General features: G+C 52.5%; 1 protein-coding gene across 3 annotated transcripts; it reads right to left on the bottom strand.

Annotated features, from left to right (window-relative positions):
• Positions 1-1,712: 1,712 nt before the first annotated feature.
• On the bottom strand, positions 1,713-21,796 carry GRK6 (G protein-coupled receptor kinase 6). 3 transcript variants are annotated; one of them, XM_066272330.1, is made up of 16 exons: positions 21,590-21,796; positions 17,718-17,813; positions 16,615-16,727; positions 16,406-16,483; positions 16,015-16,115; positions 15,646-15,738; positions 15,480-15,543; positions 15,203-15,343; positions 14,723-14,913; positions 13,642-13,679; positions 13,424-13,513; positions 11,615-11,823; positions 11,402-11,539; positions 3,580-3,717; positions 3,365-3,499; positions 1,713-2,753 (listed from the first exon to the last, which is right to left on the bottom strand). In XM_066272330.1, exons 1-16 carry the CDS (start codon positions 21,639-21,641, stop codon positions 2,700-2,702), a joined length of 1,731 nt encoding a protein of 576 aa, XP_066128427.1. In that variant the 5' UTR covers positions 21,642-21,796; the 3' UTR covers positions 1,713-2,699. The 3 variants fall into 3 exon arrangements, with proteins under 3 accessions (XP_066128427.1, XP_066128429.1, XP_066128428.1); XM_066272331.1 differs by lacking the exon at positions 1,713-2,753 and adding an exon at positions 2,762-3,182; XM_066272332.1 differs by lacking the exons at positions 16,615-16,727; positions 17,718-17,813 and having other exon boundaries at positions 1,713-2,755; positions 21,590-21,789.
• Between the last annotated feature and the right edge of the window lie 1,698 nt (positions 21,797-23,494).

The following is a 23,494-nucleotide window of genomic DNA, read 5'->3' as shown; positions in this document are numbered from 1 at the left end:
GGAGCTTCCTCTGCCAGCGGTGCAGTGAGCTTTAAGGTAAGCCGAGCCCTAGCTAAGAAGTTTTCTGGATGCCTACCATGGGCAGGGGAGTTTGGTGGGAGGTCTGGACCCATTGCAGTCCTCCCACCTGTCCACCTGGCACTCACACCTGCCCAGAGCTGGGCTTCAGCTTCTGTGTGCCGATTCCTCCTAACTTCCCTCCCACCCAGAGCCTGGAGCAGAGGAACAAATACATCTTGGATCCCAACCTCCCAACCTCATGGGCCAGACCCAACTCCATCTTCAGTTGGCTTCCTTCACCCTGCAACAGCCACTCACCAGCTAGAAGACCCCAACAAGGGCCTCTCCTTGCCCCATTTCCTTCAATTTAATAGAGGAGTGTAGTGCACCCTCCACACACCATCAAGACTTGGGACTCTCATCTGTCAAATTGGTGCCTGGAACCTTCTGGCTGCCCTTGAGATAACTCAGCTTGGCACCCAGCAACCACTCTTGTCAGTGACCTAGGCCTTCAAGGGAGGGTGACTGGAAGCTTCTTCAGTGGTTTTTCATAGCCACCTTGTGAAGCAATGGTTATCACATCTTTCCAGACAAGGAAAGGGCCTATGGAAAGCCACCATTAAGTGACCAGGCTGGGACTCGAACCCAGAACTTCCTGTGGCCTCTATGGCACAGGGAATCCAGCCCAGAGGTAATGAAAAAATCCTTATGGTGGTTACAGGGCAACCCAAGGCAGGGGAGGGAATGGGCTGAGGTCATTGGGAAATTATGGAATGACAGGTCTCTGAAGTCCAAGACAGATTTGTGGTTAGTAGGCTGTCACCTGCGTTCCCCCCCCCCCCACCTTTGCATAAGTGGAATACTATGGAATAGAATGCTCTCCTAATCCCTCTGTCCCTAGCTGAAATGTCTCTTTCAAGGCCTGGCTCAAGGGTACCTTCAGAGAACCCTCCCTGATGTCCACATGGCTGGTCCCCATGTACCTCTGCTACTAACTCCCAGTATCACCAGTCTCATCTTTGTCCACATTTTCTGCTTCAAGGGCAGAGCAGAAGGGTGGCTCTAACATATGTGCACTGGCCCTTGGCCAAGCACACAGCAGGCATCCAGGTAAGAAAGAGTAGGCTGGTGTTTCTGACAGCAGCTCCAGTCTCACTCCAGGCCAACTGATGGCCAGGCCACTGTGGACTTGGAGGGGACACGGCCAGCTGAGCTTGCCTCTCAAGCACGGGCAGAACCAGACCCACACCTCAAGCTTCTTCTCTCAGGCCTCATTCTACTTAATAAGCTGGAAGACCCACTAGGTAAGCCCAAAGGCCACCAAGGCCTGGCTGCCTGGAGAGGCTGCCCCAAGAGCAGCTCTGGGGCCTCTTGGGCCTTGCTGAATGGGCAGCCCCCACCAGGCCCACCTCCAATTCCTTCCCACTTCCAGCAGGGCCAGAGAAGCAGCAAGACCCCTGGATCACCAGCACCAAGAAAGAGGCAGGCACATATCTGGCTTGAGTACACATTTGCCAACTTGAATGTGGGATCAACATGATCCCAAAGTCACTGGCTTGAGCAAGGGGTCCCCTTGTCAATGCATGTAAGAGAAGCAATCAGTAAACAACTAATGTGACACAACTATGAGTTGATGCTTCTCATCTCTCTTCTTCTCTCAAAAATAAATAAATAAATAAAAATTTTAAAAAAGGCAGGCAGAGGTGGCTGGCTAGGTTTGTGCTCAGACTGTATTCACATAGAGACATGTGGCAGCTTACACTGGACAAAATGAGTAATAAAAATTGGCTTTAAATATGGGAAAAACAGGGTCCTGTGATCCCATGCTACCCCAACATGAGGACTAAGATGGCCATTCAGTCTGGGAAGGATTAGGATGGGGTCTGGGGTATAGGCATGCAGCCTCAGCCTACCCCCTTCACACACACGCACGCACGTGCATACACACACGCACGCACACACATAGGGAAGGGTGGATTATTGCTGGGCACATATGTCTATTATTATGAGGGAAGTTTGGAATGTTTGAGGGTTGGCCAGGGACATACCCCTGCTCCGTCTGAGTTGGGGCATTTCTGCAAGAGGTGTCTTCAGGACAGGGCCCAGCATGACAATGAAGTGCCCTGGGAGTTGCAAGGCAGAAGCAGACCCCTCTGGGACAGCCTGGGCAGTGGACTGATGGGTCCCAGGGTCAGCCCAATCTCTGGTCACACTTTGGCACATGCCCCATATCCAGACCTGACAAGTGCTGAGAAGGGACAGCATCAGGCCCCAGAGGTGGGGGGCCTGAGCCCAGGGCAACAGGGGCAGGCACAAGTCTCACTTGGAGGCCGGCGGTGGTGAGCACAGTGTTGGGGGTTCGGGGGCCTGAGGAGCCTTGAGTTTGGCAGTGGCCCCTCTGCCAGCATGGGTCTTCAGAATGCTCTAGTCACTATATACATTCGTACAAATACATAAATACGGAAGGCCCAAGCTCCACGGATGAGAGCTGAAGAGGTGCACCTTTGTCCCGAGGATAGACTAGGCCTTGCCAAACAGCCACACCAGGAGCTGAGGGGCAGAGGACACTGGGGACAGCTCCTGCTGTGTTCCCCAGGCCACCACTTGAGTGGACAATGGGGAGGACCACTGTGCAAAACTGTAAACAGTGCTCGAGTAGCTGCTACCGCCAACCACCGGTGGGGGCCTCAGGCTGGGGGCTAGAGGCGGGTGGGGAGCTCTTCTTCACTGTCACTGCAGTTCCCACAGCAATCCTGGAGGGCAGGGAAGACACGGAGGGAGAGAGGCAGAGCAAGTGCTGTTAGCCACCAGTCTCACTGAGTGGCCTTGCCAAGGCAGGCCAGGAGCTGCCCAGGGCCCACACTCTGGGGACAGGACACGCCACAAGGGGCCTGGAGCAGCAGCTCAGGCCAGATATCAGTGCAGAGGCTGCCAGCCACAGGCTGAAGTAAGGGGGACAAGGTAGAACCCAGGCTCTGCAAGGGCAGGGCATGAGGAAACAGACAGCTAAGAAAGGCTAGCAGCTTGAAGGTGCTGGGGTGCAGGGAACAGAAGCATTGGGGAGAGGGAGGTAGGGAGTGAGCACCGGACTTCTTTCTCCCACATCTTGCCTCTGTCATGGAAGGGCTGCCTGTGGCTCCCCGAGGCAAGGTCAACCCACGGGGAGCCTACACTGCTCACCTCTGGAAAGAGAAAAGAGGCTGTGAGCCCACCCAGGGGTGGGGGACAGGTGGGAATGAGGCCAGAGGCCCTGGGCACCACTGGCACGGCTGGAGGAGGCCCACTCCAGCACATGAGGGCACTGGCTCGGCCTCCCACCCACCATCCCCTGGAGCAAGGCTGGAGGCCCCACTAGTGGGGTTACCTGGCGACTGAAGAGTCTCTGTAGCAGTCCCTTCTTGGGAGGTGCAGGTGGCTGGCCCTTCCAGTCCAGGTCTGGGGGAACCGAGCCATCCAGCCCGAAGACATTCAGCTCCTGGAAGCACTCGGTCTCCACCATCTGGCATAGGACAGACAGCTGTGAGAAATGTCCCCAGGGCCATCTGCTGGAGCCCACCCCACCAGCTGGGCAGGCCCCACCTCATTCTGCCAGGGGATGGGCACGCTGCCCGTGGCAAACTTCTGGTAGAAGTCCTGGTCAGTGGGCTCCAGCTCCACACCCTTAACCGTGGAGAACTGTTCGATGTCCAGGACATCCTTGCAGTAAATAGCCTGGGGCTGGGGGAACAAAGGCAGAGGTCAGATAGGAACACCACCCGTGCACTGGAGGACAGCTTTTCTGAGAATCACCCTAACCTGGGCCTGGTTGTGCTCTGCCCCTTACAGTTCTCTAGTTTGGAGTCAGAAACCAGTGACCCATGTACTTTCTAAGCATAGCAGTCTCTTTCCTCTGAGGCTCAGTTTCCCTTTTATAAACTGGAGGAGAAACTCCAGTTTATTCTCCCTCACCAACCAGTCAGTGGTAACTGACCCACTGCAACCAGCAGCCTCCAGTGTCAGGTGAAACAACAGGGACCCCTCTATCTGCACACAGCTGTCTGGGTGTGCAATTGACGAGGTGATTGCAGGCTGAATCTCAGAGCAGGCACTTTTGTTTTTTTTTGAGAGAGAGACAGGAAGGGGGGGGGATGAGAAGCATCAACTCATAGTTGTTTCACTTTAGTTGTTCACTGATTGCTTCTCATTTGTGCCTTGACTGAAGGGGGGGCCCTCAAGCTGAGCCAGTGACTCCTTGCTCAAGCCAGTGACCTATGGGCTTTAAGTCAGCAATGTTGGGATCAAGTCAATGATCCTGCAGTAAAGCTGTTGACCCTGTGTTCAAGCTAGGAAACCCGCACTCACGCCGGCAACCTTGGGGTTTTGAACCAAGGCCCTCAACATTCCAGGTCAACACTCTATCCACTGTGCTACTGCTGATCAGGTTCTTTTCTTTTTCTTTTTCTTTTTTTTTTTTCATTTTTCTGAAACTGGAAACAGGGAGAGACAGTCAGACAGACTCCCGCATGCGCCCGACCGGGATCCACCCGGCACGTCCACCAGGGGCGACGCTCTGCCCACCAGGGGGCGATGCTCTGCCCATCCTGGGCGTCGCCATGTTGCGACCAGAGCCACTCTAGCGCCTGGGGCAGAGGCCACAGAGCCATCCCCAGTGCCCGGGCCATCTTTGCTCCAATGGAGCCTTGGCTGCAGGAGGGGAAGAGAGAGACAGAGAGGAAAGCGCGGCGGAGGGGTGGAGAAGCAAATGGGCGCTTCTCCTGTGTGCCCTGGCCGGGAATCGAACCCGGGTCCTCCACACGCTAGGCCGACACTCTACCGCTGAGCCAACCGGCCAGGGCCAGGTTCTTTTCTTTTAAATTTTTTTTCCCATTGACTTGAAAGAGTGTAAGGAACTAAGAGAGGAGGAGAGGAAGAGAGAGAGAAGCATGAACTCGTTCCACATAGTTTTTCCATTTTAGTTATGTACTCATTCATTTCTTCTCGTACATGCCCTGACTGGGGATTAAACCTGCCACCTTGGTGTGCCAGGATGATGCTTTATCCACTGAACCATCTGGCCTGGGCCTCAGCAGACACATTCTTTTCTTGATGGACTGCTTGTCATATGTCCCTTGATCAGGCAAGCCCAGGGTTACAAATCAATGACCTTAGCATTCTAGGTTGATACTTTATCCGCTGCACGAATGCAGGTGAGGCTCAGCAGGCACTTTTGGAAGAAAACCTGCAGGCATGGCCAGGAGTTGGTGTTGGGGGGGACGATGGGCAGGTCCTCTGTCATGGAATGTTCAACAGCTTGCTCCATCCCCTTATGCTTTACCACTAACCAAGGAATTAGAACAGTCCTCCCACCACCCCAGCACCTGCTAGGAGCCCACCTCACTCCAGAAGGCCACTTTATTTTTCATCATTACACTCTTCTAAATATTATTAAGGATGTCAATTAAAACATCATTATGGCCCTAGCCGATTGGCTCAGTGGTAGAGCATCAGCCTGGTGTGTGGATGTCCAGGGTTCAATTCCTGGTCACAGCACACAGGAGAAGCGACCATCTGCTTCTTCACCCTCTCTCTTTTCTCTATCTCTCTCTTCTCTTCCTGCAGCCATGGCTTGGTTGGAGCAAGTTGGCCTCAGCATTGAGGATGGCTCCATGTCCTCACTTCAGGTGCTAAAATATAAAATAGCTCAGTTGCCGAGCAACAGAGCAACAGTCTCAGATGGGTGGAGCAACATCAGGTAGGGGGCTTGCCAGGTGGATCCTGGTGGGGTGCATGCAGGAGTCTGTCTCTCTGTCTCCTGCTTCTCATGTAAGGAAAATAAACAAATAAAAGAACACATCATCATATAGCAGGGGTTGGGAATCTTTTTGGCTGAGAGAGCCATGAATGCCATATATTTTAAAATGTAATTCCGTGAGAGCCATACGACTTGTGTACGTTATGCATTATTCAATAAACATTTGGTGTTGTCCCGGAGGACAGCTGTGATTGGCTCCAGGCACCTGCAACCATGAACATGAGCAGTAGGAAATGGATTGTAATACATGAGAATGTTTTATATTTTTAACATTATTGTTTTTATTAAAGATTTGTCTGCAAGCCAGATGCAGCCATCAAAAGAACCACATCTGGCTCACGAGCCATAGCTTCCCAACCCGTCATAAGCCTAACCTGGTGGTAGGTAGAGCATGGGCTTGGGATTCTGAGGACCCAGGTTTGAAACCCCAATGTTGCTGGCTTGAGTGTGGGATCATAGACATGACTTGAGTCCAAAGGTTGCTGACTCGAGAAAGGGGTCACTGGCTCAGCTGAATTCCCCCCCATCAAGGCACACATGAGAAAGAAATCAATGAACAACTAAGGTGCCACAACGAAGAACTGATGCTTCTCATCTCTCTCCCTTCCTGTCTGTCTGTCCCTGCCTATCCCTCTCTCTCTCTCTCAAAAAAAAATTAAATTTAATTTAAAAAAATCATCATGTAAAATAGTGCAGCTGGACCTGACCTGTGGTGGCACAGTGGATAAAGTGTTGACCTGGAATGCTGAGGTCACTGATTCAAAACCTCAAACTTGGTCAAGGCACATATGGGAAGCAACTATGAGTTGATGCTTCCAGCTCCTCCCCTCCTTCTCTCTCTCAGTCTCTCCTCTCTCACTCTCTCTCTTTCTCTCTGTTTCTCCCTCTCCTCTCTAAAATGAATAAAAAAAAATCTTGAATAAATAAGCAAACACATAATAAAATAGTGCAGCTGCTTTGAAAAACAGTCTGGGAGTTCCCCCAAAATTAAACATAGCATTACCATATGAGCCAGCAACTCCATTCCTGTGTATACCCAAGAGAAAAGAGAACTTGTGTCCCCACAGACTTCTATGTGCATGTTCATAGCAGCATTATTCATAATAGTAAAAAAATAGAAACCCTAATGCTCATCAACTGAAGACAAACATAATGGCAAAAAAGATGTGGAATATTCATACACTGGAATATTGTTCAGTCATAAAAAAGAACCAACAGCCTGGCTTGTGGTGGTCTAGTGGAAAAAGCGTCAACCTGGAATGCTGAGGTCAAGGCATATATGAGAAGCAATCAATGAACAACGAAAGTGAAGTAACTATGGTCTCGCTCCTTCTCTCTCCCTCCCTCCCTCCCTCTCTCTCTAAATTCAATAAAAAAATAAAAATAAAAAATAACTGATATATGCTATAATATATATATATTTTTAATAGGGACAGAGAGAGAGTCAGATAGAGGGATAGATAGGGACAAACAGGAATGGAGAGAGATGAGAAGCATCAATCATCAGTTTTTCGTTGCGATACCGTAGTTGTTCATTGATTGCTTTCTCATATGTGCCATGACCGCAGGCCTTCAGCAGACTGAGTAACCCCTCCCCCTCGAGCCAGTGACCTTGGGTCCATGCTAGTGAGCTTTTTGCTCAAGCCAGATGAGCCCGCGCTCAAGCTGGCAACCCCAGGGTCTCGAACCTGGGTCCTTCCGCATCCCAATCGGACGCTCTATCCACTGCGCCACCGCCTGGTCAGGCATATGCTATAATATTGATGAATCTTGAAAACATCATGCAAAGTGAAAAATACTAGTCATAAAGGACCACATAATGGATAATTTCATTTATATTAAATGTCCAGAACCAGCAAATATATAGTGATGGAAGGATTAGTGGTTGCCAACGAGAGGGGAGAATGGAGAATGACTGCTAACGGGTACAGGTTTTTTGGGGGAAGGGAAGATAAAAATGTTCTAAAATAATTGTGGTGATAGTTGCACAATTCTGAATATGCTACAAGCCATTTAATTATATACTTTAAAATGAGTGAATTGTGGCCATGGCTGTTGGCTCAGTGGATACACCAGCCTGGAGTATGTATATCTGAGGTTTGATTCGCAGTCAGGGCACACAGGAGAAGCAACCATCTGCTTCTCTCTCCCCCTCCCTCTTCCCCTTTTCTCCCTCTTCATCTCCCACAGCCAGAGGCTCACTTGGTTTGCGTGTCGGCCCTGGGTGCTGAGGATAGCTCAGTTGGTCTGAGAGTCGGCCTCAGGTGCTAAAGATAGCTTGGTTAATTTGAGCATCAGCCCAGATAGGGGTTGCCAGGTGGATCCCAGTCAGAGCACATGCAGGAGTCTGTCTCACTATCTCCCTTCCTCTCAGTTTAAAAAAAAAAAAAAAGTGAATTGTATGGTATGTGAATTAAATCCCAAAAAAGCTGTTAAAAACTATATTGCTTTTTACCTGCTGCTTCTAAAAAGTTAAAGTCCAAGGCACTGACTTTATTTTATTATTTTTAAAAGTTTTTAAAAAAATTTATTCATTTTAGAGAGGAGGGAGAGAAAGAGACAGAAAGAGAGAGAGAGAGAGAGAGAGAGAGAGAGAGAGAGAGAAGGGGGGAGAAATAGGAAGCATTAACTCCCATATGTGCTTTGACCAGGCAAGCCCAGGGTTTCAAACTGGCGACCTCAGCCTTCTAGGTTGATGCTTTTTCCACTGCGCCACCACAGGCCAGGCTGGTTTTCTAACTTTGAATGAAAGGCCGAGGGCAGTGGGTGGTTTCAAGGTTAGAGGAGACGATATGCATGGGAAGCAGTAGTGGCAGAGCAGCCCTGAGGCAGGCCTCTGATGTCAGGCTCAATCACCCACAGCAATGCTTACATCACTAGGTGCCAGTGAGGATGACACAATCCTTCAGGGGCAGCAGATCGCTTGTCCCCTCTTCCACTCACCTCCTCTATGGCCCCTCCCGCCCACCTCACAATCCTGCTTAACATTTCCCAAAGGCCCTCATCACACTTAAAATAAGACACATCAGTCACTCTGGCCCCTCACTGCTGTATCATTTCCTGAGGCTAGTACCTGCCCCAGGACCTCACTGCCTGAATGGTCCTTCTTCCTGAAAAGCACACATCCCAAATCTTGATAGGATTCTCTTCTTCACATATTTTAGGCTTCTGTTTAACCATCAGCTCCTCAGAGACTATCTCATCTAAAAATATTCCTGCCTTCCCATTATTCCTTCCTTTTCTTTTTTCTTTCTTTTTTTTTTTTTGAGAGAGAGAGAAGGGAGAGAGATGAGATGCATCAACTCATAGTGGCTTCACTTTAGTTGTTCCCTGATTGCTTCTCATATGTGCCTTGATAGGGGTCTCAAGCTGAGCCAGTGACCCATTGCTCAAGCCAATGAACTCAGACTCAAGTCAACAAGCCCACACTCATGCCAAGCTGATAAGCCCACACTTAAGCGGTGACCTTGGGTTTTGAACCATGGACTTCAGTGTTCCAGATTGATGCCCTAGACCAGTGGTCCCCAACCTTTTTTGGGCCACGGACCGGTTTAATGTCAGAAAATATTTTCACGGACTGGCCTTTAGGGTGGGACAGATAAATGTATCACGTGACCGAGACAAGCGTCAAGAGTGAGTCTTAGATGGATGTAACAGAGGGAATGTGGTCATCTATTAAAAAATAAAACATCGTTCAGACTTAAATATAAATAAAATGGAAATAATGTAAGTTATTTATTCTTTCTCTGCAGACCGGTACCAAATGGCCCACAGACCAGTACCGGTCCGCAGCCCGGGGGTTGGGGACCACTGCTCTAGACACTGCACCACCACCAGTCAAGCATTCTTTATCTTCTTAGCCTGCTTTATTGTTCACCGCTGCACTTCACATTACCTAAGATGCTTTCACTTACTGGTTTATATTGGTGTGTTCTCCCACTAAAACATGAAGGCAGGACTGGGTCCTGTTGACCTCATTATCTCTGAGGTCTGGCACATCTGGTGGGCACACAGATATGTGTTGAATGAATAAACAATCACATGTGTGGTTGACAGCCATCAACTGTGGTCTGCCCATCACCTTCCTGCCTCCCCAGTGTTCCTGGTGAATACAGGACCCATTTCTCTTACATATGGGAGGAGAGCAAGAACATGACAATCTTGGCCAAGCAGCACCTTCCCTGTGACTTTATACAGAAAAGCCTGAATTCAGTGGGAGGACAGTCAACAGGTTGAAGTAGAGTCAGGAGATGAAGTCCTGGCAACACAGCATGAAACCCTGATGCTGGCCCTACTCAGGGACTTTCTGGTCAAATGAACCAACTCCAAGTTGAGCATAAGTAAGTCTGAGCTGCGTTTCTGCCACTTGGTATCTGATAACTCAAGGATATCCCTGCCTGCAGGATGCCTGACCCACTGAGATGCTCAGTAAATGGGTGAGACTCTACAAGAACAAGGGTTCTGTCCACAGATGGGGGGTCAGCACGGCCAGGTGTGGTAAGCAGCAGATGTTTTCCCAAGTCCACAGCCCTTCCCCCTTCTGTTAACAGCATCTTGGTTTCCCTTTGGAAAACTAGTCTCCCTCACTGGCGGTGCTTCAAGTAACCATATGATCTGGGTGTGGCCACTGAAGGGCCTCTGAGGAATCAGAGGCAATGAATGTCAGCCTTAGGCCTTTCCCTCACCTTTTAGGACTTTTGAAATTACTGGGCATGAGGTACTCTTTTTTTTTTTTTTCTTCAATTTTTATTTATTTATTTTGGAGAAGAGAGAGAGAGAGAGAGAGAAAGAGGAGAGACAGAGAGAGAGAGAAGGGGGGAGGAGCTGGAAGCATCAACTCCCATATGTGCCTTGACCAGGCAAGCCCAGGTTTTCGAACCAGCGACCTCAGCATTTCCAGGTTGACGCTTTATCCACTGCGCCAACACAGGTCAGGCCATGAGGTACTCTTTATCTACTGGGGAGGCTGAACTGGTACGCTATGGGTTTGAGCTGCTGGGCTCACCACTGCCACACTGGGGGGAGAGTTGCCTGTGAGTATGGACTGCACATTGACTGGTACACAGGGAGCGAGGGAGAGAGAGAGAGGAAGAGAGGGAGAGAAAGAGAAGGAGAGGAAGAGAGGGAGAAGAGAGGGAGAGGAAGATAAAGAGAGGAAGAGAGGGAGAAGAGAGGGAGAGGAAAATGAGAGGAAGAAAGGGAAAAGAAGAAAGGGAGAGCTCTGACAACACGGTTGGAGCCCACATGGGGCTTTTTATTTTTTTTAATTTTTTTATTTTTATTTATTCATTTTAGAGAGGAGAGAGAGAGAGAGAGACAGAGAGGAGAGAGAGACAGGGGGGAGGAGCTGGAAGCATCAACTCTCATATGTGCGTTGACCAGGCAAGCCCAGGGTTTCGAACCGGCGACCTCAGCATTTCCAGGTCGATGCTTTATCCACTGCACCACCACAGGTCAGGCCGGGGGCTTTTTATTTTTGTAAGCCCAGGGAATTATCTGTTTTGTTGGTTGAGCCAATAGAGTTGGATATTCTTACATTCGAACTAATGATGTCCTGACTCTCCCAGTCCCACCCTGGCTTGGTCCTGCCTTCAAATGGGTGGCACTCACATCAGGTTTGAAGGGTGGCTCCAGCATGCCTGCTCCCAGACGCTTAAAGTTCAGTTTCTTGAAGAGGGGGTGCTCCTTCACCTCACGGGCACCACCACCACAACACCCCAGACGCTCAGCAGGGTCCTTGCAGAGGAGCTGCAGCAGAGGAGGGGCAGTCAGCGTGGCCATGGGAGGTGCCCCAGCCACGCCCGGGCCTCCAGCTGGACGTACCTGGGAGCAGAGTGAGTGGGCCTGCGGGGAAAAGCGGTCAGAGTACTCCTCAGCTACCTCCTTCACCAGCCGCTCCACTTCCTCCCGCTTAATCTTCTTCTTCCTCTGCTGGAAGGGCGACTGGCCTGCGATCATCTCGTACAGAAGGCAGCCTAGTGCCCACCAGTCAGGGCTGAACGTGTACCGTTCGTTCTTCACTACCTCCGGAGCTGGATGGGCGGCATAGGAGTTAGGGCTGAGCAGGAGTTAGAGGTGCCCTGGGAATGGCCAGTGCATGTCAAGACAGGGGATCTGCTCCAACACCTACCAGACAGGCAGGCACTGCCAGTGGCCCGATGGGGACTGTGGTGAGTAGGACAGCACATACCTCATCAAAGGGAACTGATGTGGTTCTGCAGGGGGCCAGGTCTTCTAATTTTTCAAGGAAGTCAGAAATACATTTTCTTTTCTTTTTTTTAAGGTTAGAGGAAGGGAGATAGTGACACAGACTACCAGATATGCACTGACCAGGATACACCCAGCAACCCCATCTGGGACTGACGCTCAAGTACTAAGCTATTTTTAGCACCTGAGGCTGATGTGCTCCTACAGAGTTATCCTTAGCACCCAGGGCCACACTCAAACCAATCGAGCCACTGGCTGCAGGAGAGGAATAGGGAGAGAAGTGGGGGAGAAGCAGATGGTCACTTCTCCTGTGTGCCCTGACTGGGAATCAAACCCAGGACATCCATATACCAGGCCAACGCTCTATCCACTAAGCAACCAGCCAGGGCCCATAAATACATATTTTTAACATAAAGCTGTCTGGCTTATTCAATGTTGGCAACCGATTCCAATTATTTTAAAAATAATTTGATTAAGACACAAACCTAGGCCAAGTGAGGCCCATGTGGCTACCAGTTTGCAACCTATGGATTTAACATTGGACCAAGGAAAGAAGAGCCACTTGCTGGATGCCTACACTGCCTACAGGGCAAGGTGAGCTGCCTCTACTGCCTCTTCATCTTCCAGGCAACCCTGGTAGTAGGCATGACAATCACAGTCAGGGAAAGTGAGGCTGGCAGAAGCAAATGTCTAGTCCAAGGACAATAATAAGCAGGGGGTGAAGAAGACACCACCTGTAGTTGGGGCTCTGTCTACTGTGTCATCTAGTCCCAAAGGGGAACCCATCTTGGTCCCTCCCCAGATTGGCACTCCCACTCTGAGTATGAGCAAGTCAGGGGAGCAGAGAGTTGGGGCCACGGACACAGGTCTAAGTCCTTTAAACTGGTAGCCACCTGCAAGCCCAGCCAATAGGAGTGCAGTAAGTATTTAGTGAATGTATAAAGTGGGTTCACACAAGTGTGGGGTCCTGGCTGAGTCTTTTTTTTTTTTTTGGTGGGAAAGACAGAGAGAGTCAGAGAGAGGGACAGATAGGGACAGACAGACAGGAAGGGAGAGAGATGAGAAACATCAATTCTTCGTTGCGGTTCCTTAGTTGTGCATTGATTGATTTCTCATATGTGCCTTGACCGGGGGGCTACAGCAAACTGAGTGACCCCTTGCTTGAGCCAGTGACCTTGGGCTCAAGCTGGTGAGCTTTGCTCAAACCAGATGAGCTCGCGCTTAAGCTGGCAACCTCAGAGTCTTGAACCTGGGTCCTCCACATCCCAGTCCAATGCTCTATCCACTGTGCTACCACCTGGTCAGGCTGGCTGAGTCTTGACCTCCTGATTTATGAGAGGTTCAAGAGCTCTTTCCATCCCCTAAGACACAGGAGACTCCCAAACTGAAGTTGGGGGCCAGGCCCAGGACAGCAAGGGGACTCACCCATGTAGCCCACGGTGCCCACACGGCCTTTGATGGTCTGGCCCTCAGGCACATGCACAGCCAGCCCAAGGTCAGAGATTCGAATGTGACCTAAAAGGGTGTGAAGCAGGGACCCAATAAGCAGGTGGACAAGACTCCACCCCACCTCTGCGGTCCCCTACCCACCATGGTCATCCAGTATACTCCACTCCACCCCACCTCTGCGGCCCCCCACCTACCATGGTCATCTAGTAGGATGTTCTCTGGCTTCAGGTCCCTGTGGGGAAAAAAGGGAAGGGTCAGATGCTGCCTAGTTTACCAGGCAGCCAGACAGGGCCACCCCCTCCCAAACTGGTTGCTTCCTTGGATGAGATGTGCAGCAAGGTATAGGAGCCATTTGCTGCTGGGGTGGCAGACAGCTCTGCCCTCCACCTGTAGCAGCCCCTGCTCAAGGTAGCTGATAAAGAATCTATGGAGCCAGTACTCCTGGGACTCACTAGGCATGTGGAAGGAACTCCCACCTAGGGAAGCTTCCCAGATGTCATCAGTAGCCTTTTTTTTTTTAATTTAATTTTATTTTTACAGAGACAGAGAGAGAGTTAGAGAGAGGGATAGATAGGGACAGACAGAAACAGAGAGAAATGAGAAGCATCAATCATCAGTTTTTCGCTGCGACACCTTAGTTGTTCATTGATTATTTTCTCATATGTGCCTTGACCGTGGGCCTTCAGCAGACCAAGTAACCCTTTGCTCAAGCCAGCGACCTTGGGTCCAAGCTGGTGAGCTTTGCTCAAACCAGATGAGCCCAAGCTCAAGCTGGCAACCTTGGGGTCTCAAACCTGGGTCCTCTGCATCCCAGTCCCATGCTCCATCCACTGCACTACCGCCTGGTCAGGCATCATCAGTAGCTCATCCGTGTTGAGAGGCTCCCCCAACCCAAACCTGCCAATAACAGTAACAGGCAGAACCCTGTGTGCCCAGTTCTAGTGTATTTTACCCAATTACCTCATTTGGTCCCTATGACAACTTGTCAAGCAGAATTATAGCCTGTTTTCTGGGAAAGGAAATGATATTGGGAGCAGGAAGCAGACTGGCCCAAAGTCACAGAGAGGGGTGACATCAGATTCACACCCATGTTCACAAGACCCCAGAGCCTGGGTTCTGAGCCTTTCAAGTCTGCCTAGTGTGGGCAAGTGCAGAGCCTCCAGCCAGTACCTCACGAGGCTGATGGGCTAGTGGCTGTGGTGACTGCCCCAGCACCCCACATCCTTCCACCACTCAACCAGCTGTGGCCCCTGGTAGGGAGGCAGAGCTCCACACCTGTACACAATACGCTCCCGATGCAGGTCCTCCAGGCCACAGCAGATCTCTGCGGCGTAGAAGACAGCCCGTGCCTCTGGGAAGCCAGCCTGGCCCATGTGGTAGATGTGGAACTTGAGGTCGCCTCCATTCATCAGTGTCAGCACCAGGCACAGCGCATCCTTGGTCTCATAAGCATAGGCCAAGCTCACCTGTGGCCAAGGAGACCCGAGCCCTCAGGCAGGGGCCACAGGCCATCTGGTGGCAGGGCTGGTGCCTGCCGCCCAAATATTCCTTCTCACTGCCACTCCTGGGAGCCCAGCCTGATTCCCAGGCCGGTGTCAACACCCCAAACCTGCCCTTCCCAGGCATCTCCAAGAGTGGGAGGGGGTGCCAGGAGGCGGTGCCTGGAGGGTGGGGCGGAGGGAAGAGACCTTAGCCTGGTAAGGGAAGAGCAAGCACATGGCTGGGGGCAGGGCAGGGTCTCCTGTCTGTACTTACTACAAACCTACTGTTCACTTTCTCCAGGATCTGCTTCTCATTCAGTGCCATGGCCTCTCCTTTCCGCTTCTTGATCCGCTTCTTCTCCAGTTTTTTGCAGGCGTACATCTTGCCTGTTGCCCGCACCTGACAGGCGCACACCTAGAGCCAGGGTAGATGGGACACATGGGAACCAGCCATGCTCTTGATAGGGGTACCAGGACTAGTGTGGAGGGATTGTCCAGGACCCACCCTACCCAGCCTCCACACTCTGCAGGGGCCTGACCTGGACACTCACCTCCCCAAAGCCACCTTTGCCCAGGACTCGGTACTGCCTGAAGGTGTTTTTGGTCACTGGCTGCCTGTGGGCAAGGGTTTGGGGAGCAAATGGCTAAGCAGGGGTCCGAGGCCCGTGACAGCCCGAACAACCTGGCCTGCCCCAGTCCACCCTTCGAGGAGCTCACCTTTCCAGCCACTTCCACTGCAGGAAACGGTTGAAGTAGATGCTGTCGAGGTAGTCGGCAAAAGGGGCCACGCTCAGGTACTCGTGGGTCAGCCTATTGAGAAAGCCCAGCCCACTGGTCAGCCTGATATCCAGGTTCTCAGCTGGATGGACCAGGCCCCGTTACATGTATCTTCAGCCCGAAAGGCAGTGTCCTCAGCCAACCCTCCTTCCATCCCATCTAGGATAGAGACACACACCAGTACTGAAGCTTAGGATGCTACAGAGAGGGGAGGCAACCTGCCTAAGGTCACACAGCAGGGGCAAGGCCGGGCCCACAGAAACCCCTTCCTCAGAACACAGTTCCAGGCTGTGGGAGCAAGAGGCTTACCGGGTCAGTTCCTGGAAGAGGTCTTTGCAGGGTTCCTTCTCTAGCTGCTGGGCACAGTTAGTCACCAGTTGCTGGGGGATCTCAGGGATGAGGTCAGGACCCTGGGGACAGGCCACAGACACATCAATAAAGGGGGGGCTCTGTTGGCCAGCTGCCCATTCCTAGGGCAGATAGCAGATATGTTGGGCCTGAGGCAGGGGCAGCTGCAGGATGGTGTTATGCCTGCCTGGTTCCTGCCTCTACCCTAGAGGCAGGGAGAAGCGGAGCTCCTGGCAGGCTGCCCGGTGAGCCTGGAGCAGCTCCAGGGCATCTCTGCCCAGGCGGTGGTCACTCCTCTCCCTATCACTGATCTCTGCCCACTGCTGTCATCCCTCCATCACTGCTAACTCACCGTGTGGCTCAGAAAATTCTGCATTAGCTGCTGCCCACATGCCTTCCTCTTCTCATCAGGGGTCACTTCATACTCAGCCTGCAGGGTGGAAGGCAGAGAGGCTTGAGGTCTGGGGGAAGTAACAAGTGGGGGGCACCAGGGCACACAGGGTGTGAAACTGCCGTCTGCCCTGGGTGCTGGACTGGGCCTCAGGGCTGGGCTGCACTCACCACCCCATCCAGGAAGGCAGTGCAGCGGATCAGCTCAGGCCTTGTTGCGCAGAACTCTCGGAACAGCAAGTGCCCGATGGGCTGCCGTTCGCATAGGCTGTGGTAGTCACGCTCTGCAGGCAGAGGTGGGAGCTGCTGGGTTTTTGGACCTGGAGCCTGCCAGGGGTGGGCGCATTCCTATCTACACCACCAGGCCCTGCGCCCCAACGACAGCTTCCAGCCCTGTAATATGGCACCCACTATCTCCTTCAGAACCCTCATCACAACCCTGGGGTGGGCACCTCTACTCCATCATAGTTTGGGGCTCTGAGGCTCAAAAAGGCTAAATGATTAGTCCAAGGTCACACAGCCAGGAGTGTGGCTTGAGAATCAGGGCCCTCACCTCCCCCACTGTCTCCTGGTTCACACCACTTGCATTTGTCAAAGTGCTGGGGTTGGGTGTGGTCTGAGGTTCCGGCCAGGCCCAGGCTGGGCCCACACCTGCTGCCTGCCTGGCGTTAAGTACGCGAGGAAGCTGTGGCTTCCGGTGAGCTCCAGGCTAGGCCTCCTTCCTAGGCAGTGGAAGTAGCCATGGTATACTCTTTGCTCACGTGCAGGTTGTCAGAGGGGGCCTGGGCAACTTCGAGTGCTGCTCAGACCTGGGGCCTCCGCCAAGATAAGCAGGAACTGGGGTCCTGGGCCTTTTTGGTCAAGGATTTGCTGGGTCTCTCAGGCCAGGAACTGAGTGGGGCTCAGCACAGGCCTGGGGCTCCTAACACCATCAATCTGTGGGCTGGCTCTAGCCCCTACTGTACCCTCTGTCCCCTGAGCTCTGCTACCCCTAGGCCTGGGCCTTCCTTCCTCTGCTTCTCTCAGACTGCCCCAAACCTGGCCCTGCCCTACTCCCCACACTCACCCCACCAGCCCCTGCTGTCCTGTTGACTCTCTGTCCTCCACCCATCGCAAGCCCAGGAACTGAAACCAAGGTGGGTGGTGTAGCCTAAATCTGTTCCCTGGACCCCCAAACCTTGCACCTCTGCCCCAGGGTGAGGTATCAGGGGAGGCTGCCTGGCACCAGCAGGTCCCCCTTGCCCCAGTACCCTGGGTCTCCACCCAGGCCTCACCGAGGCTGAGCCTCAGCTCTTCGCACTGGCTGATGTGGGGGAACTGCAGCATCTGTCGCCATTTCTTGCTTTTCCCTTTGCGATTCCCTCCACCACCTGTGGGAGCAAACATGCACTGAGTCTGGCCACCACCATGCCTCCCCTACACCCGCAGTGTGGTCCAGAGGTCTTCAGGGCCCGGCCTAGGCACAGCTCACTATAGGAGGCACCTTGGGCCTTCCTTCCACATGCTCCAACATACCCTCACTGGGTTCCTGGACACCCATGGTCCCCTGGGCCCTCCTACTAGGGGGCCCTGGGCTGGAAGAGTCAAAAGAGCAAGCAGTAAGGGCAGGCCACTCGGGGATGGTGGGCTTTCTGGGCTGCCTTGGCAAGCTTCAGCTACTTCCTAACAGGTAGACTTTCCCAGGTGAAAAAAAATTAAAAAGAACATGCCAATGGCAAGAACAGTGTAAGCCAACACCCAGAAGGGAGCAATTCTAAGACATATGGGACATGCCTGAGAGCTGCCAGAGCCAGAGGGCAACCTGAGTCACCAGCAGCTGATCAGGGCTATCAGAGACTCAAATAAGGTGGTAGAAGGAAGGTTGGCACTCAAGGTGCCCACCTTTGCCCACAAGGGCTTCCCTGGCCCTGATACGCGCCTCATTTTACCTGACTGCTTCCCCCATCTACAGCTGCTGAGACCAAGGTAGTAGCTCAAATGCCTACAAAGCCAGACAGGTGTGGTGAATGTGGACCAGGTGGGAGACAACAGGGAGTGGTGGGAAGTGTGGTGAACTAAATGAGACCTACCCCTTCTAATAGGTAGCTGAATTACAACTCCAGCAGTTGCTTGGTTGCTGCTAGGCAGGAATGCTGGCTCAGATGGCCAGCTCTTCTGATGTTTCAAAAGCAGCAGGGAATCCAGACTGTTATATGAATTATTGGTTCCTTTTTTTTTTTTAATTTTAAAAATTGATTTGAGAGAGAGAGAAATACAGATTTGTTGTTCCACTTATTTATGTACTCATTGGTTGACTCTTGCATGTGCCCTGACAGGGGATCGAACCTGCAACCTTGGCACACTGGGACAACGCTCTAACCAACTAAGCTACCCGCCAGGGCTAGTTACTATTTCTTAAAAAGCCCACTGCAGCCAAATAAAACATATTAGTAGAGTTAGCCAGATGTGACCCATGAGGATGGACCTTGGTTGGAATCTCCAATTCACACTTTAGGCCCCTCACTTGACCACTATAAACCTCAACTTCTCCTGCGTACTTTGGCTCCAAACCCACCTCTGGAGGTGTTGTGAGGGTGACTGGGAGAGTCTGTGTACAGCACCCAGTAGTGCTATGGCAAGAAGTAGTCCCCAGCTCCAACAACTCAGTGGCAATCTCAATCTACCACTTTCTCTTGCCTGGCCTTAGTTTCTTCTTTGGTTTACCCAGCTGTGTTTCCATCTGTCCTTGCTGAAGGCAGGTGGTGCAGGGGAAGGGGTTACCTTTTAGGGAGGGAGCAGAGCTCCCTGACCCAAGCTGCCTAAAGGAGGAAGTGCTGCAGGGCACCCATTGGGAAACCCACTAGCAGCCTTCCTGCAGCCAGCACCCAGCATATCCCACAGCATTGCTCCACTGCGAGTAAGCAACAGACACCCACTCCCCACCCAGGCAAGGCCTTCCCAGAAGGGGAACTCCTCCCGCAACCCCCCACAGGTCCCTCACCCAACTCTCCATCCGCTGCCTCCCCCATCAGTTACTTCCTCCTCCCCCTACTCCCAGCCACATTAAGGCACCAGCACAGAGTCACATGCAAATATTCTGTCCTGGAACTGCCACCAGAGTCAGTGGGGCTCCTCCCAACTCTAGCTTGGTCCCCTCACTGTGTCTCAGGGCACTTAAAACAGGAAGGACAGAGCAAGGGCTCATACCCCCAGGGCTGTTCCACTTCATCCTCACAGCAGCTCTACCAGACCTGGCCCAATTCATGAGAAAACCAAGACCTTGAAACGAACCAGTTTGTTCAAGATCACAAAATCTGGAGGTACCAGATGCAGGATTTGAACCCAGATCCCTGCGACAACCCAAGCTCTTTTCCCACATCAAATATGCTGGGCATCTATTAGGTGTCAACTGAATACATACACCAAGAGTTCCCAAATGACTTAAGGTCTTAGGTCAATTAGGAAGCTAGCAAAGTCAACTGTCAGCCAGCTCATGAAGAGATTCCGAAGCAGCCAATCCATGGGCCAGGGTTCAGGACTCAGAGACAACTGGGATTTCCTTTAGTTTTTATGTCTTGTCTCCAAACCATTCCACAAAGGTTACTAAAGTTCAGAAAGAGAGAGCCACGCAGGTGGGAGGGACAGAGCCAGGTCGGTTGAGAGGGTTGAGGGGTCCCCAGTAGAGGCACATGTCCCTGGTCTGGCCATACCCCCCTACGTCTCACACATAGCCTGAAGAATCCTGTCTGGAGATGCGCCTACTCTCCGGCCAGGCCAGGCAGTGTTCTCAGAAGCCTGAGGCCTGAACTGACTATAACCCTAGTGGGGAGGCCTGGCCAGGCTCTCCTTACTCCTCCTCCCTGGCTTGCTAGATGACAAGGCAGAACAAAATCGGCAATGCCCCCAGAAGCTGGGAGGAAGGCCCAGCCCTGAACTCGATCATGTACAGAAGGAGATAAGGAAGGCTCTAGGCACCAAGGACCCAACCTGCCACGTCCATTTCCAGGTAGCACCTCTCTGGCGTCAATACCAACTGGGCAGGCAGAAGGCACCAGATGCTGTGTGAGCTGGGGGCTCCTCTGGGCTTCCTAAAGACTGTGCTGGGGGCATTCTGTGTACTACGCCTGGGTCAACCACAGTCTTACTAGGTAACCTGGAGGATAGTCCCTGCAAACGGGGCAGAAAGGAGAAGCAGATGATTCAGCCTGGAAGCCCAGCAAATACTGGAAAAACCGTCCTAACCTCTCTGCCCTAGCGTTCCAAAAGGAAGGCTCTTGTTTGCTGCTGATCTGCCACCACCCTGGACAGGACACAGCAGAATGGGTGTTTGGTGATTGTTACCAAGGTGTACACTACTAGCAGGTGAGGGGCAGATTGACCATCAACCAGTGAGGACAAGGTCTGGTCCTCCTGTGTTCCCAGGACCTTCTAGAGCAGGTGCCTGCTAACATCTGGGGTGGGAGCCATGAGGAGGTCAGCACACATTTGATTCACCAGACCGGCTCCCTCTGCCAGGCCTTGCGCTTACAGTCTTGCCAGGCCACATGCTCTCTTCTTTCAAAGCTGCCTCTCACTTATTTCTGTGCCCGTTTGCCCTACTATACTGAGCTTCCTGAAAGCAAAAATCGTGACCCATTCACCTCTGTCCACAATGTCATGAAGCCCTGAGCAAATGGCAATCAAGTTGTAGTTTATGTGACCAGCAGTTTCCCCAAATCGGATAGCCGTTCATTCATTCTCCAAACTTTTATACTGCACGAACTTTGTGCCCCTCCAAGCTGTGCGGCCGGACCTGGGCCCGAGGCATGTAGGGGTAGGCTGCCCCTTCCCGGGGCATCTTCTCAAAACCCACCTGGGAAAGGCCTCAGAGAAGCTCTCCCAGGTCTCAGGTCCCACCCTTCCCTCTTCCTTCCTCTTGATTCACCAGACCAGCTCATTCACCCCCTCAACCTCTCCCCGCCGCAAAGGCGGAGGCCTAACCCCCGCCCCTTCCTGGGTCCGGGCTCCCGTGGGCAGGTGCGAAGACGGACGCCGGGCCATAAAGACTCGTGTCTCCGCGGGGTGGGAGGCGCGGAGCGCGCTACCCAAGGTGGCGGGGTCGCTCCGCCGAGCTCAGAGGCCGCGCGCCCGCGTTCTTCGCACCCGGCCGCCCGCCCAGCAGCCTCACCTTCCCGGGCCTTGAGTAGCACCGTGTTCGCTACGATGTTTTCGAGCTCCATGGGCTGCGGCGCCGCCTGGCCGCGCCCCCGACCGGGATCGCGCGCGGGAACCGGGGCCAGATGGAGATCGGCTCAGCTCGGCTCGCAGTGACCGTCCCGCGGCCTCCCCGGCCTCCCCGGCCGCCGCCGCCCGCCGCACACTCTCCGCCCCTCCGAGGGGCCATCTCGGCGCTGGCCCGCCCCGCCCCACCCTCTGTTTACTTTACTCGGCCAATAACCGGGCGGGTGCTCCCCGCGCCGCCTTCCCATTAGACAGTCAGTCTCTTCATCATCCCCCGTCCCCGGTGCCAGGGATTCGCTCCAAGGAGCAGGGAGGCGGGACTTATACGTCACCTCTTCCTGGTTGGTTCGCGGTGGGGTTCGGCCCCTAGGTTCGAATTTCTGGGCCTTGGTAGGTTACCGAACTGCCAATTAGGGCCAAACCCTCAGATGGGACAGGGGAGGTGGGTTCTCTAGGTCACGCCCCGGAGGCCGGATGTCCAGTGGTTCTCAGCAATGCACTCTGATTGGGCCATCAAGTGGGGGTGTGGCCCGAGACACTGACTATCCTAGGCGTTTTTAGGGTTTGTAGGGGAGACACTTGGTGTCCTGAGCCTCCCGCGGGCGAGCCTCGAGCTGTTTGAGCCATCTGTTCAGCGGTATTCCTTCTAGTCTGCTCATCATGGAGGGTGCACATCGGAAGCGGGGAGAGTCTCAGAGGACGTTGCAGGCCTCTCCAGCGGCTCCGAGGCCTCAGACTCTGCCGCCGGGGCGCAGGAGGTGGGGCGCCCCGCCCCCGCAGCCGGATGTTGTGATTTCTCTCCACCTACATGGCCTCGCCCGCCCTGGGGCTGTGCCGCCTTATAAGGCAGCGCTACCACCTGGAGACGTTGAGGTGAGCTCCTCACACCCATTATACAGGTGGGGAGCTGAGACTCCAGAGGCCAAGTACCTAGCTCCAGACCAAAGACTGAAGAGAGAACAAGGTGGAAAATTTACAGCTAATCAACAACTTCTACTCTCTCCACTCCCACTTCACACACCAGGAAACGGAAGCTTGCTCAAACTCAGCGAGTGAGGCAGAACCGGATTCAGCTGGGCTTCTGTTACCTATCCATTTATTCGTCCAAAAACACAAGATCATCCGCTTTGTGCCAGGCACCGAGCCAGGTGCAGGAGAATACAGTGGTGTCATCAAGATAGCCAAGCTGTCCACTTACAACATCCTAGAAGGGAGATAAAGATGATAATCCTGTAAAATAAGTAGGATGATCTCAGAGTGGTAAGTGCTATTAAGACTGAAAATTAGGCCCTGGCTGGTTACTCGGTCAGTTAGAGCATCGTCCTAAAATGATAAGGTTGTAGGTTCGATCCCACTCAGGGCACACAGGGAAGCAACCAATGAATGAATGGCTGAGTGAAACAACAAATGAATGCTTCCCTTCCTCTCCCCTCTCATTACCTTTCTCAAAAAAAAAAAAAAAATTAATAAAGGGAAACCATTTAAAATAAAATAAAGTCAGGAGGCCAGAGGAGGAGCTTAATTACAGACCCCAAAAGGAGGACGTCAATTAGGAACCTCAACAGGAAGAGACACAACTTGCCAGTTGATACTATTGATACTTTACTACAGCAGGAGGAAGGAAAATTTCCTTTCTCATCCTAAATTCTCCCTTTCCACCAGTAGCCTTTCTTTAAAAAATCAAAACAAAACAAAAAACCCTCTCCCACTTCCTCCTTTTTCCCTATAAAATAATGTTCCTCTCCTTTGCTTTTTGGACTTGCCTATGGTTTTCCTATAGCAGCTTGTCCTGAATTGCAGTTCTCTGCTATTCCAGAATAAACCCCTTTTCTTGGTAAGATAAACTGGTTCT

This window comes from Saccopteryx bilineata, chromosome 4, assembly GCF_036850765.1.
Source record: "Saccopteryx bilineata isolate mSacBil1 chromosome 4, mSacBil1_pri_phased_curated, whole genome shotgun sequence".
Taxonomy (NCBI): domain Eukaryota; kingdom Metazoa; phylum Chordata; class Mammalia; order Chiroptera; family Emballonuridae; genus Saccopteryx; species Saccopteryx bilineata.
Note: the sequence above shows the minus strand (reverse complement) of the source record. Positions and strands in the feature narration are given on the sequence as shown.